General features: G+C 45.7%; 1 protein-coding gene across 1 annotated transcript in view; it reads right to left on the reverse strand.

Annotated features, from left to right (window-relative positions):
* The window catches only part of PTPA (protein phosphatase 2 phosphatase activator), a 175,024-nt gene that overhangs the window by 158,076 nt on the left and 1,924 nt on the right, over positions 1-15,024 (reverse strand). The window contains exon 2 of the mRNA XM_077478505.1: positions 8,123-8,232. Within this exon, the coding sequence (XP_077334631.1) occupies positions 8,123-8,232 (110 nt within the window). The remainder of the gene's footprint in view (positions 1-8,122; positions 8,233-15,024) is intronic.

Below are 15,024 nucleotides of genomic sequence, written 5' to 3' on the forward strand. Positions count from 1 at the left end.
TGCATTACCACACAAAAAGCACGAGCTTTGCCACGCATTTCAGAAATGCACTACAAAAGATCATCACACTTGTGTTACCATTAAATGATAAAGGCACACCAAGCACAGATAGCGGATGGGCATTTGCCCCGTGTCAAACACACTGCAAAGCACCCAAAAAAAATAAAAAAATAATGCATCAGTACAGGAGCTTCTGTATTGTGAGTAGGGCAACGCATTTAAGTGAACTGGTTGCCCATTTAACATGGGAAAAACTAGCAAAAAAAAAAAAAAAAATGCGAGTTTCTCCTACACGCAGATGTGAAAAGGGCCTACAGAACAGTAGAACCTGCATGTACATATAAAATTATAAATTACACATAATGTAAAGGACTTTTTAAAAAATTAAGTGCTCATTCACATGAGCTTTGGTCTCAGAAAGGTGATCTGCATTCAGATGACTCTACAGGATGCATTTGACTTTAACCTCTTTGATCATCACATTAACACTTGCAGGGAGCTACACCCACCAAAAGTGACAGGGGGTATAATTTCTGCCATGGCATGTGTACACTCCTGGTCGCTGCCTGTGCAGCTAAAGGGGGTAGCAGTTGGAGGGGCAGTAAGCCATGGCTCAACCAGTGATTACATCATTACAGTAAACTAAACTTTTTAACAAAAAAAAAAAAAAAAAGAAAGGAAACCACATTTTAATATATTCTCCTTGGAGGTTACTTTTAACCAACCATATGCAAAAATTCATTCAAATCACTGCTGACTGATTTAGGACAGACTTTTTCAACATTTGTACCCCAGGCGAACCCTTGAAAAGTGCGCAGAAATCCCTGCCATGATTAATCCATCAGGTGTCATAAGTAAAAGGCCCCTCACATTGGTGGTCAGTGAAAAGAATGACCCCTCACAGTCAGCTGAAAAGATTAATGGATTTGTGCTATTGGATATGCCAAGTGGCAATGGACCTGGAAATATAGAGGCACCATCGTATGGAAGGTCAAATAGACACAGCTAAAAGAACCCCAGAGCTCCACAGAACCCTGGTTGAAAAAAGCAGATTCATGAATTAGCATGCACACACAGAGTGGTAGTAACTGCTATTGCATACAGTACATCAAAATGTGTTAACTGCAGTATCACTCATGGCCACCAGGTGGCAACGCAGACCACACAATTGTAGCCTCAGCTGAAATCATTCCAATTTAACATGCTATACAAGAGCACCAACATCTGCAGACTTAATAAGGGGGCAAAAAGGGACAATGACCCTGGGCTTTCTTCATACAGTTTTTTTTTTTGTTTTTTAATGTACGTTGTAAATCAATAATTTTCCTCTTTGGGCTTGTGCACACCAGCAAATTGTGCTGATTGCACAGTCGCTTGTGTGTGCATTGAGTCACAGTTCCAATGTGCCGATCCAACAAGGTTTATTTTTTTCACTGAACTTTTTTGAAATATAATAAGTAATTTTTCACCAGGGTATCATTCCCTGCAATGATGTTTGCAACAAAACTTGATCTGCTGAAACACTGCATGCATGCAGTACTTTTTTGAGCGCACACTACAGAACATCATAGGGAAAAAAATGACATTTTGACAGGTCTATATCTTGGGCTGCATTGGAAACACTAACGCAACCCCAACGCCCCTGATGCGAGTAGGCACTAAAAGTTTTTACTCTGGTATATTGTATTGAAGTGACAGGCCTCAGCTGATACACTGAGATGAAACAAATCCTTCTATATATGTTGCATCTGTTTATCTACAGCAGCCTAAAGCACATATTTTACATAGGATTCTTTAGCTTCAGGAGACAGGGGGTGGAGGTCTGACATCACACAGTACAGAGCAGGGAGCCAAGTGTAATCTGAGACCTGAGAAGGGGGAATGGACACACCTACTCTCTACAAAGTCTCATAGGGAAACATGCACAGCTGAGGCTGTCAATTACCTTCTGTGTGCTGGGCATAATTTGTAAGAAGTGAGTCATGCAGAGAGGAAAAAAAAAAAAAAAAAAAAAGAGGGCAGGTAGGAACCACACAAAGTGCTTTGAATTGAGGCTAGCACACACTATAGAAGGACATTCTTAATTTTTGTTTCAGAGGCTTACAATTACTGTAAATTAATTTTGGTGGCTCATGCAAATCATGCATAAAGTGGCTAAGCCCTGACAGTGAATTTACAGGTTTTCTGGGACTTCAAATACTAAAGTCACGCTCTCCAATTCAGTCAGAGGTAGCTTTGTGTTAATTTACAGAATACAAAGCTGCCTATAAATGGCTGAGCACTACCCAGACCGACTCTGCATTGTTCCGGACATGACAGAGGAAGTCTCTGTCTCACAACCGAAATCCAAAACTGTGTACAGTAAGTAGAATAAGCTACATGCAGAACTTATATTGCTTAGAGCCAGTGCAGCACTTAGTGAAGGGAGTAGTTTGGCAGGGCGGCCTGGATGCGGGGGGTGCTTGCGTGCTTGTGCTGATTGGACACCGCAGGAGCCAGCAGGTCCGGTGGCCTCGATAACCGCCAATCGTTCGTAGGAGAGGCAGAATGTTGGTCTGCCTATGTAACAAGGCAGACCGTCGTTCTGTCACAGAGGGAGAGAGAGATCTTGTGCTCCTACAAATCAAGAACACATATGTCTCTCGTCCTCCAGTCAGTCCCCCCCCCCCCCCTTTAGAATGCATTCCCTAGGTGCACACTTAACCCCTTCCCTGCCAGTGTCATTTATACAGTGGCAGTGCATTTTTGTAGCACTGATCACTGTATTGGTGTCAATGGTTCCCAAAAAAGTGTCACTTAGTGTCCAATTTGTCCGCCGCATTCCCACAAAAATCGCTGATAGTCGCCCTTACTAGTAAAGATAAAAATGCCATAAAAATAACTTTTGCGCAAGCCAATCAATATTGGTGATTTTTTTTTTTTCACCAAAAATATGTAGCAGAATCAGGAGTGTAACTAGAAATCACGGGGCCTCATAGCAAAATGTTGTATTCCCCCCCCCCCCCAAAAAAATAAATAATGAACTAATGCCATTGAATTACAGATTACCACACTCATGTAGCACAGTACCCAGGCAACAGCTTATATTAAATGCAGCCCCTGAAGGACACACATGCATACCCCCATCACTACAGACACCCCCTACCGCAGTGAAGACCCCCAAGCAGTACAGACACTCCCCTAGTGCAGACACCCCAAAATTACAGACCCACCTCAGTGCAGGACCCTCCCCCCCCCCAGCAGTACAGACACCCTCCCAGTGCAGACTCCCCCAGCATTACAGACCCCACTCAGTGCAGGACCCCCCCCCCCCCCCCCTCAGTACAGACCCCCACTGAGTAATACAGACCCATCCAGCAGTGCAGACACCCCCCCCAGTGCAGACTCCCCAGCATTACAGACCCCCCCATCAGTACAGACATCCCCTCAGTGCAGACCCCCCCACCCAAGTTCAGACCCCCCACCCCATCAGTACAGACACCCCCCACCTCAATGCAGACCCCCATCAGTACAGACACCCCCCAGCAGTGCAGACACCCTCCTTAGTACAGACCCCTCACCTCAGTGCAGCCCCCCATCAGGAGACACCCCCCCCAGTGCAGACACCCCCAGAATTACAGCCCCCCCAGCGCAGGACCCCCCCTCAGTAGTACAGACCCCCCCCCTCAGTGCAGACTCCTTCTCAGTAGTGCAGAGTCCCCCCTCAGTAGTGCAGAACCCTCCAGCAGTATAGACGACCCCCCCCCCCTTACATACCTCAGAACAGCGCTGACAGTCTCCACATACACACAGCGGTGTGTCCCTCAAGGCTTGAGCGCAGGCTCCTCCTCCTCTGTGGATATGAACAGAGAGGAGGGGAGGCGCCTTCGGTCCATCAGCCTATGCTCAAGCACAAAAGAAGGCACAGCAAACGGTGTTAGTGGTGCGGCTGCCGCTACCCAGGGGTGTCACCCCGCTGGCTGGTGCGGCCCGCACCCGCCTAGCAAAGCCACTCACCGGGCCCTAGATCGGCTGCGGGCACTATAGCGCACGCATGGGTCGCTATGGCGGTAGTTTCGCCACTGAGCAGAATACATATTGGCTTAAATTGATGAAGAAATTTGATTTTTCAAATTTTTTATTGTATATGTATTATAGCAAAAAGTAAAAGATATTGTTTTTTTTTTTTTCAAAATTGTCACTCTTTTTTGTTCCCCACAAAGGTGATCAAATACTAACAAAAGAATTTGTGGAAAAAAAAAAAAAAAAGGACATAAATTTTGTTTGGGTACAACGTCGCATGAACGCGCAATTGTCAGTTAAAGTAACGCAGTGCCGTAATCACACTGGCCTGGTCATTAAGGGGTAAAAAACTCCACTGTCCATTTAAATACAATGTACATCATAGGCTCTGTGTGTTGGATGGAAGAGACTTTGGGGGGAGTGGAAGCGGTCCGCAAAAAGAGAAGAAGAGGGAGGCTCCTCTGGGTGTAGACTGACATTAATTGTAGCTACAAAGAGTAAGTCCTGGTTCACAATGATGCTATTCGGCATGCGATTTGACGCGTTGGTGGCAATGGTTGGGCGTGTTCTTTTGCATGTGAAGACTTTGCTATCCACAATGAAATATTGTTGGTTGTTGATATAAAATTATTGTTGATATAAATTAACTTTATGCACATCTCTTCTTTTTTCTGATGGACTTCATACTGGATTATTTATGAATTTTTAACACATTCTTATTTACAGTTTTTGATATACCATATTTATCGGTGTATAACACACACTTTTCCCCCTTAAAATCAGGGGAAAAAAATCGATCTCCGCTCCGCTGATTGTGAGCGGGGTGAGCGCCGCCGACATACAAAGCCGAGTGTCCTCAGCTAGGCTTGGCTCCATTCACAGTCACGCCCAGTCCCACCATTGGATCTGTCTAATGTACATCATAGGGGCGGGACTGGGCGGGACTGCAAGAGGAGCCAAATCTAGCTGAGTACACTCGGCTTTATTGTGTATGTTGGCGGCGCTCCTCCTCTCCCCTCAGCGGAGCGGAGATATATAATATTTGTGTGGACATTTTGCGAGTGCAGCCGTCACTGAAAAATCCTTCTTTTTTACTATTTGGTGACACTCTTTGCGCAACTTTTTTTTTTGGCTTCAGTTTTTTACTATAATGCAGTCTGAATCGCTGACCCAGAACAAGCATAGCAGTAATTAGCACTGACAATACTTGTTTTAGGAATGTGACTCAAACATGCTTAAAGCGGAGGTCCACCCTAAAGTGGACCTTCGGCTCATTGGAATCCTCCCCCCCTCCGGCGCCACGATCGGCACCTTTCAGGGGGGAGGGGGGTGCAGTTACCTGGATAATCCAGGTAATAGGCACCCACTTCCGGGATAGCTCTCTGCGGAAAGGGGCGTAGATCTACGCCCCTTTCCGAAAGTCCCCCGCTGCCTGCTGGGAAACACACAGATCCCAGAGGCAGCGGGTCCATCCTTATTGCGCAGCGCGATTCGCGCATGCGCAGTAGGGAACCGGGAAATGAAGCCGAAAGGTTCCACTTCCCGATTCCCATACCCAAGATGGCGGCGGCAGCACCCGAGTGACGATCGAGAGATCGGCTTCGGGTGCCGACATCGCGGGCGCGCTGGGCGGGTAAGTGTCCTTATTTTAAAAGTCAGCAGCTGCTGTATTTGTAGCTGCTGGCTTTTAAAAAAAAAAAAAAACGCGGACTCCCGCTTTAAGTCAGACACTACCAGGCATCTAGAACAGGGGTCTCTAAACGTTCTAAACAAAGGGCCAGTTTACAGTCCTTAAGATTTTAGGAAGGTCAAACTGTGGCCACTGGGGGTAGATATAGCCCCAGCATCAGTGGGAGTGGACAATATGTCAGACTAATGCTCAGTAGGAGGAGGAATAAAGCCCCATCATTGGTATTAGTGGAAGGAATGGAACCCCATCATTAGTAGTATTGACAGTAAAGGATCCCCATCATCAATAGTATTGGGAGTAATGGATCCCCATCATTAGTAGTAGGGATGTACCAATAGCATTCCCCCCCCCCCCACCGAGTACCGATACTTTCTTTTTAGTGCTCGCCGATACCAATTACTGATACCTACCTACTGTTTTGTTTTCACTTCAGTTGTCAGCAATGGTACAAAGCATTGAAAAGTTATTTACAAATTAAATACCGTATATACTCGAGTATAGGCCGACCCGAATATAAGCCGAGGCCCCCAATTTACCCCCAAAAAAACTGGCAAACTTATTGACTCGTGTATAAGCCGAGGGTGAGACATGCCTGTCCATCCCTGTGTGTGTGTCCGTCCATCCCTGTGTGTCCGTCCATCCCTGTGTGTCCGTCCATCCCTGTGTGTCCGTCCATCCCTGTGTGTCCGTCCATCCATCCCTGTGTGTGTGTGTGTCCATCCATCCATCCATCCCTGTGTGTGTGTGTCTCCATCCATCCATCCATCCATCCCTGTGTGTGTGTGTCTCCATCCATCCATCCATCCCTGTGTGTGTGTGTATCCATCCATCCCTGTGTGTGTGTGTCTCCGTGTGTGTGTGTGTGTGTGTGTGTGTGTGTGTGTGTGTGTGTGTGTGTGTGTGTGTGTGTGTGTGTGTGTGTGTGTGTGTGTGTCCAGCCTACCTGTGTCCCGAGCCTTTGTCCCGAGCCTCCGTCCCGTGCCTTGCCTCCTTGCCTCCGTCCCGTGCCGTGCCTTGCCTCCGTCCCGTGTCGTGCCTTGCCTTGCCTCCGTCCCGTCCCGTGCCGTGCCTTGCCTTGCCTCCGTCCCGTGCCCTCTTAGTCGGCGCCTCGGCGGCCATTGTAAAATTCAAAAGCCGCGCCTCCGCCTTCGCCTGTGATAGGCGGAACACTGAATTTCCCAGCAGCCTGTGTTCCGCCTATCACGGACATCGTATCATCCTCGTCCGTAGTACGAGGATGATACGATGTCCGTGATAGGCGGAACACAGGCTGCTGGGAAATTCAGTGTTCCGCCTATCACAGGCGAAGGCGGCGCCGGAGGCGCGGCTTTTGAATTCTAGAATGGCCGCTGTCTGTCTGCTTGACACGCTGATCGAGCGGGCAGACAGCGATGACTCGAGTATAAGCCGAGGGGGGCACTTTCAGCCTCAAAAAAGAGGCTGAAAATCTCGGCTTATACTCGAGTATATACGGTAAATCAATTTTTTTTTTTAATTTTGCACTTTTTCAATGAGAAATGTGTAAATATATATGTGTAAAAATATTCACTAACAAAGCAAATAAAAAAAAAGGTTTTAATTGTTTATCGTTTATAAAACGGATGTGAAAAAAAAAAAAAAAAAAAGGCAGGAAAATAATTAAATGGAGGAGAATAGGGAGTTAATTAAGGCTGATTTGAATAAATTAAGCGTTTATAAGGGGTTAAACAGAGGAACATTTGTTCATCCCTTTGATCTGCAGATGAAGAAACAGAAAGATTCAAAAATAAACAATGTTTATTTTTATTTTAGTGTTTCAGCACTGAGCAATGTTGTTAATAAACACTGCTGCCTGCTTTTTTTTTTTTTTTTTTTGACAGCTCCAACGGACTTCTTTAACACTTCAGCTGTCAATATGGGAGACCCACTGACAGCTCAAAGAATGAGCCTGAAAGTGTCGGTATCAGGTATCGGTGCATTTGCACGAGTACGAATACTTGTGCAAATACTCTGCATCGGCACTGATACTAGCATTGGTGCAACCCTAATTAGTAGTATTGGGAGTAATGGAACCCCATCATTAGTAGAATTGGGAGTAATAAACCCCCAACATTAGTAGTACTGGGGGTAATAGAGCCCCATCATTAGTGTTAGTGGGAGGAACAGCGGCCCATCATTGCTGTCAGTGGAAGGAATGGCGCCTCATCATTAGTGTAAGTAGGGAGAATAGTGCCTCGTATTAGTGGGAGGAATAGTGTTTTATATCAATGGGATGAACAGTGCCCCAAGGGCTGGATAAAAGCTAAGCAAAGGGCCACATCTGGCCCATGGGCCGCAGTTTGAACACCACGATCTAGCATTATCAGAAGAAAGTCTGCAACGGTAGCCCCCCCATACATCTCTCATGACAATCACTTTAATCTCTACAGCAAAACTGAAAATAGACTGTACCTGAGAGCGTTTCCATTTGGCCATGTCCGGAACAGTGTTGATCTCTTTCTTTGGAACGATATAGGTATGTCCTACAAGGGATGGAAGAACATCATCCTCATGGTGGGAGCCTGTAAGAGAGAAGAAAAGCACTTACTACATATAATGTATAAAATGGTTGTAATTGATTTGCATTCAACACAGGAACCACAGTAATGTGCTTTACCAATGCGCCTTTCCATGCTGTTTACTTCGGTGCTCTAAAGCAGTGGTTCTCAATCCTGTCCTCATGTACCCACAACAGGCCTTGCTTTGGGAATTTCTATTAGATATAGGCCCCTTTCACACATGCGGACAGTATGTCTGTATTTCATCCATCCGTTTGCGGATGAAATACGGACATACATGCATTCGTATGGGATAGCGGTTGTCTGCGGATGAACATCCGCAGACACCCGATATCGTCCGCCTCCGCAATTGTCCGATTCTGCAGACGGGGGGAAATCCTATTTTTCTATCCGTCTGCAGAGTGGATCGGATGAACACAGACAGACGGTCCGTGCTCATCTGATCCCCATAGAGGAGAGCGGAGAGCTGACAGGGCGGTCCCTGCACAGTGTGCAGAGACCGCCCTGTCCGCCGCTGGCTCAGCGGGGACAACGGAGCGATCCCCGCTGAGCTAGCGGATCATCACAGGGCGGATCATTACAGATCCGTCCCATGTGAAAGGGGCCTAACAAGCTGTCCAAAATACCAAGCTATTGACTCCGATTTTAATCACCTGTGCAAGATAAAGGAACACCTGCAAACATGGCCTGTTGGGGGTACTTGAGGACAAGGTTGAGAACCACTGTTCTAAAGCAAGCAAACCCCATTTGTTGTTGCTGTGACAGGTAATGTGATGGGTCCTCTCCTATTTTGGTGCAGCGTTAAGTAGAGATCACTCTAAAGCCGGCCATACATTACATGCAAGTGCCTGCCCGATTGGATAAAAATTGAAAGCATTTAGATTTGACCTCATATTATATGGTTTTGCTAAATCTAAAGGAAAATTGTGCAAGAAAAATTGTATAAAGTATGGCCAACCTAAGGCAATCATTCTCAATCAGGGCTCCATTGAACCATAGTGTTCCTCCGGATGTCACTAGGGGTTCTTTGAGCTATGTATGATGGACTTAGCATCTGATGGTGGCTCCATAATTCTGGGTCCAATTCCACTTGGCATAGTCAGCAGCATGACACCAATCATCTATTTAGCTGACTGTAAATGAGGCATTCTTCCCACTGACCATCATTTTTTTTTTTAGCAGAACTTCCGCAAGACCTGGAAACTAATGACCGGACTTTTTGACAGCAAAGATCCGACGGAACGAATCCGGTGGACAATTCGATCGTGTGTGGGCTCCATCGGACCTTTGCTGTCCAAAAATCTGACGGACTTTAGAAATAGAACATGTTTCAAATTTTTTCCCTGGAACTCCGCCGGACCCAGTTCCTGTTGAGAAATCCGCTCGTGTGTATACTAGTCCAACAGACAAAAACCGACGCTAGGGCAGCTATTGGCTACTGGCTATGAACTTCCTTATTCTAGTCCGGTCGTACGTCACCATGTTCGAATCCATCGGACTTTGGTGTGATTGTGTGTGGCCAAGTCCGTTCATTCGGAAAGTCAGTCAGAACTCCGCCAAAAGTCCATTGGGAAGACCGTCGGACCTAGTCCGTTGAAAAGTCCACTTGTGTGTACACGGCATTAGGGTTTCTCTGGGGTAAAACAGTTGAGAAATGCTATGTTAAAGGATACCAGAGACTCTACATTTTATGAATAGAATGAAAAATGCAGACTTAGTATGGAGTAATCACTCTGACATCCTGCATGTAGTATCCACTTTCTCCTATAAATCGCAAGCTGCTAACCCAGAGCAAGTAGGAGTATATCACATGTCCCAATACCTAATCTTGTTTCTGTTGCTGTCTGGGTTCCCAATGGTGAAATGGCTTAATAAAGGTCTCCTAAGCCTGGGTTCACACTGATGCGAAAAAAATAAATATATGAGTCGTGTGTGTTGACTGTGGGTGCGATGAGAATTCCTATGGTGCAGTGCGAATTTTATCTTCATAGGCTTCAACTCAACTTGCAGTAAACGCGCATCTCTGCAAATTGTTTGCGGTTTGCCTCCTGAAATTCGCAGTAAATTTACACCTGTCCACCTCAAATTGCAAGGAAAATTTGCTCCTCACACAGGACAAAAAAATGGATCAAATTCGCAGTACATCGCATCGCAGTCGTGTGAACCTAGGCTAAAAAGTAAAAAAAAATAAAAAATAATGATGATTACTATGTTATTCCAGTAAGTTAAGTTTCTTACACACAAAGAAGGTGTAATGGTGAAGACAATCTGGATGTGATGGAGCTGTCCTAGTCATCCAAAGACAGCTCAAATCACAGCCATTCACAGAGGCACTGGCCACCCATGTGCGTTTTCTGCAGCGCCGTTTAAGCCTAGGTTCACACTGATACAATGCAGGAATCAGCGCGATTACAGCGCTGGTTCCTGCATCGCATATCTCCCGCAGGCAGTTAACACTGCCTTCTGCGAACCATTGCGGGTGTCATTACATTGTTAATGACACCCACAGATCGGTTCACAGATCACAGTACAAACTGTGAACTCGCACAGGAATTGGATTGCATAGGTGAGGACACCTATGTGATTCGATTTCAGTGCGGGGGGAAAAAAAATAAATAATCCCTGCACTTTTTTCCTGCGAATCCAATGTGAGTTCAGCCATACAACTTAGACATCGCAATGTCTGTGATCGCAATAGTGTGAAGTACTCCAGAAAGACACATCAACCACTACGCTGTTGTAAAATATACATAAGTGATTAAAGTATATCTAAAAGTGATTTTTTTTTTTTCCATTTTGGAGTACTGAATGCTTAAAAGGCCCGTCATGATTTTCTGCCATATGTTTGCCATTTGAGAGATTTACCTTTGCTTTCTGCTCTGTAGAAACAAAAGGAACTAAGAGGAAATGTCTACAAAGTGAAGCAAAACTTCTCTTAGGCCGCGTACACACGGGCGGATTGTCTGCCCAACTTAGTCCGCTGAAACGTGTTTCAACGGACAATCCGCTCGTGTGTGGGCTTCAGCGGACTTTTTTTCAGCGGACAGTCTGACGGACTAAGTCTTTCGGAATTTCCGTAATTTTGTCCGTCCAAACTTGGTTTCAGCGGACAGTCCGCTCGTGTGTAGGCAAGTTGGACGGACTAAGTATGGCGCATGCTCAGAAAGGATTTACACGCCGAAGGTTGCATTGCAGTGTATTGGACGTCGTATTTCTAGTCCCGTCGTACGTGCTGTACACGTCATCGCGCAAGCTTTCAGCGGACTGTCTGTTCATCGTGTGTGGTCAAGTCCGTTCATTTAAAAGTTGGACGGACTGTCTGTCGGATTGTCTGACGAACTTAGTTGGGCAGACAATCCGCCCGTGTGTACGCGGCCTTAGGCTGGATTCACACCTATGCAGTTTTAGTGCTTTTTGCAGATTTGCACTACAGTCCATTTACCATGGATTCCTATAGAACACGTTCTGTAGTGCAAATCTGCAAAATGAAAAAGCACAAAAAATGCATCCAGCCTTAAGACCCCTTTCACACTGGGGCGCTTTGCAGGCGTCACAGCTTTGGAGCGGTGTATACCGCTCCTCCACCACTCCTGCCCATTTAAATCAATGGGGCAGTGCGGTTATACCGCTTTAGCGCCAATGGATCCACCGCCCCAGTGAGAAAGGGGTCTTATTACACAGTTGTCACCGAAACACGTGCTCCATTGGAATACATTATGTCCCATCCTTTTCTGTCTCTGGTGTTTACCCACACAGGGCCCTCTCTTGTCATTAGCTCCACCGATCAGCGGGTCCTGGATGTGCTGAAGTTAACCGAAGCACAGCCGGGGTGGCAGGTGCATTCACCCCCTACCCGGAAGAGCCGGATCATATACATGTACGTGATCCGGTGCCGAGAGCCTTACATACCGCAGTATATATAAAATGTGGAGGTCGGGACTTGGGCATCATTCAACTTTGGTCAGAGCTGCACAGTTTGTTTATATCTACAGACATCCATTATCTTCACATTTTTTAAATATGAACTAACCCTTAAAGTGGATGTGAACCTAGGTACACCACTTTTACCTACAGGAAAGCCTATAATAAGGCTTACCTGTAGGTACTGGAAATATCTCCTAAACCTGCACGGTTTAGGAGATATTTACCATATATGCTTGTGCCGATGTCATCGTCGCATGCGCACTGAAGAAAGGGCACAATCGCTCCATTTCTAAAGGGCCTGTGGTGTGACTGCCAGCTCCCACGTGCATGCGCGGGAGTGACATCACAAAACACCGGCCAGTCACAAAGCTGGAGTCTGTGGTCCCGGAAGGAAGAGGGGTGAAGATGGATATCCCAGCGGAGACATCGGGGGCTTCGTTTGCAGGCAAGTGCAACATAATGGGCTAACATGTCAATTATCCTTTTACTTTGCAGGGGAATAATGAAGAAGTAAAACCCATCAGGGTTAACTTCCTCTTCAAGGCCCCATTAACAGCTGGGCATAGCAGAAACATGCATTTCTGTGTCTGTTTCCTGAAACGCAGAAAACATGCAGAAAAACACGTGATGTGTGTTTGGGTGCCATTCAGTCTCAACGACACCCTAAATACGCCAAAAAAAAAAAAAAAAAAACACGGGTGTTTTGCATGCAAAAAACACACTAAAATTTGCTAAAAAAAAAAACCGCAAAATCCATGGCACTACCAAATCGCTCACGTGTGAATGCAGCCTTAGGGCTGATTCCACTAGTGCGTTGATCTGTGTCTCAGCACAGGTCAACACAAAGACACCTAAAAAACAAACTTTTTTTTTATGTATCCTGTTTACACTACAACGTTGCATTGTATGTATGGAAAAATAACAGGTCAATGCGTGTAAAATGCACATCAATGCAGTGCAAGTAAAGAAAAAAAGGTTTGCTTTGTGATTTATTTTGTGACCCACAAGATGTGATTTCACAGGAATCCATCAAAATGCAGCACATTTTAACACACCCTAAAGCGTGTTAAAACATGCATAAAATGAATGGAAATGTATTCATTTTCTCTGCATTGTATTGAAAGTCAGTGTGACTGCAGTCTTATGCCACGTACACATGATCAGAAATTCCGCCAGCAAAAGACTTATGAGAGCTTTTGGTCGGAAAATGCGATCGTGTGTATGCTCCATCGGACATTTGCTGCAAAAAGATTGAGAGCAGGTTCTCAATTTTTTGGTTGGAAAAAGTTTCGAACGGAAATTCCGATCGTCTGCAGCAATTCCGACGCGCAAAATTCTTACGCATGCTAGGAAACAATTTGCCGCATGCTCTGAAGCATTTAACTTAATTTTCTCGGCTCGTCGTAGTGTTGTACGTCACTGCGTTCTTGACGGTCAAAAGTTCCGAGAACTTGTGCAACCGTGTGTATGCAAGCTTTAGTGGAATTCCGTTGCAAAAACTATCCAAGATTTTTCTGACATAAACTCCAACCGTGTGTATGCGCCATTAGTCTTCATTCATACTTGTGCAACTTGGCTGCGACAAATCAGTGCGACTTTGAAAAGGTGCCTGCACTACTTTGATGCAACTTTGGTCCAGAGAATCGTGCGACTTTGGAGATGCACTAAAGTGAATGATGCCTAAATCTAAGTCCAAAGTATTCCCACCACAAGGACAAGGCCATTGGCTTTATGTTCTCTGGTTTCAGTTCCCCCGGTCTACGCTGCAGTGGTGTGTGTAAATTTAATAAAAGAAGTAAAAAAAAAAATACAAATTTGCATTTTTGCGCAGCTGATCTGAACTATAACATTCCCAAACATGTTGCAGCTCATAAAAGTTTGAGAAAAAAAAAAAAAGTAAGCATTGCAATGTTTTTCATAAGGTGGTGAAGGGCACGTTCACATGGCACACAGAGAAATGTGCATGGTAGTGAGAACAAGCCCTGACTGTGAGGTCACATTCTCACTGGCAAAGGGGGTGGATAGCATAGGCCACATACAAACTGCACTATTGCCTGAATCCAGTTCTGGGTAGGAAGGCTGACCCTGGACTTAGGGTTGCCACCTCATCTCTTTAAACCCAAACACATATGAAATACACAGGTTCTGTGGCCTATTAAGGTGATAAAGTGAAGTTCCACCCAAAAATGTAATTTCCGCTGATCGGATTCCTCCCCCCCTCCGGTGTCACATTTACCACCTTTCAGGGGGGAGCAGATACCATCCAGGTATTTGCTCCCACTTCCAGGCAAAGATCGCCGCAGGCTCCATGGAGATCTACGCCATGTTTGGCCCTTCTGTGCCCCCCACCCCCCCCCCCCCCCCGCTGTCTTTTGGGAGAGACACAGGTCCCAGAAGAAAGCAGGGACCAGCGAGGACGGGCATGCGCAGTAGGGAACCAAGCTGTGAAGCCGCAAGGCTTTACTTCCTGATTGTCTTAACGAAGATGGCGAGGCCTCCACCCGAGAGCCAGATCGGCTTTGGGTGAGGACATCGCGACCGCCCTGGACAGGTAAGTGTCCATATTTTAGTCAGCAGCTGCACTATCTATAGCTGCTGACTTTGATTTTTATTTTTTTTGCCGGAACTCTGCTTTAAGCACTAAAGGGACATGTGCACTTTTCCTATGCTGACTTTAAAAAGAAAAAAAAAATGTTGGTGGAACTCTTCTTTAAACTCACTGCCTTATCTGCACCAATTCTACTACTAAACTACTTCAGTACCGGGCACTTACACCCCTTTCCTGCCCAAGCCAATTTTCAGCTTTCAGCACTGGTGCTGTTTAAATGACAATTGCACGGTCATACAACACTGTACCCAAACAGAATTTGT

The sequence above is a fragment of the Lithobates pipiens genome, unplaced genomic scaffold (genome assembly GCF_037356315.1).
Source record: "Lithobates pipiens isolate NorthernLeopardFrog02 unplaced genomic scaffold, aLitPip1_a1.2 Scaffold_1, whole genome shotgun sequence".
NCBI classification, from domain to species: Eukaryota; Metazoa; Chordata; class Amphibia; order Anura; family Ranidae; genus Lithobates; species Lithobates pipiens.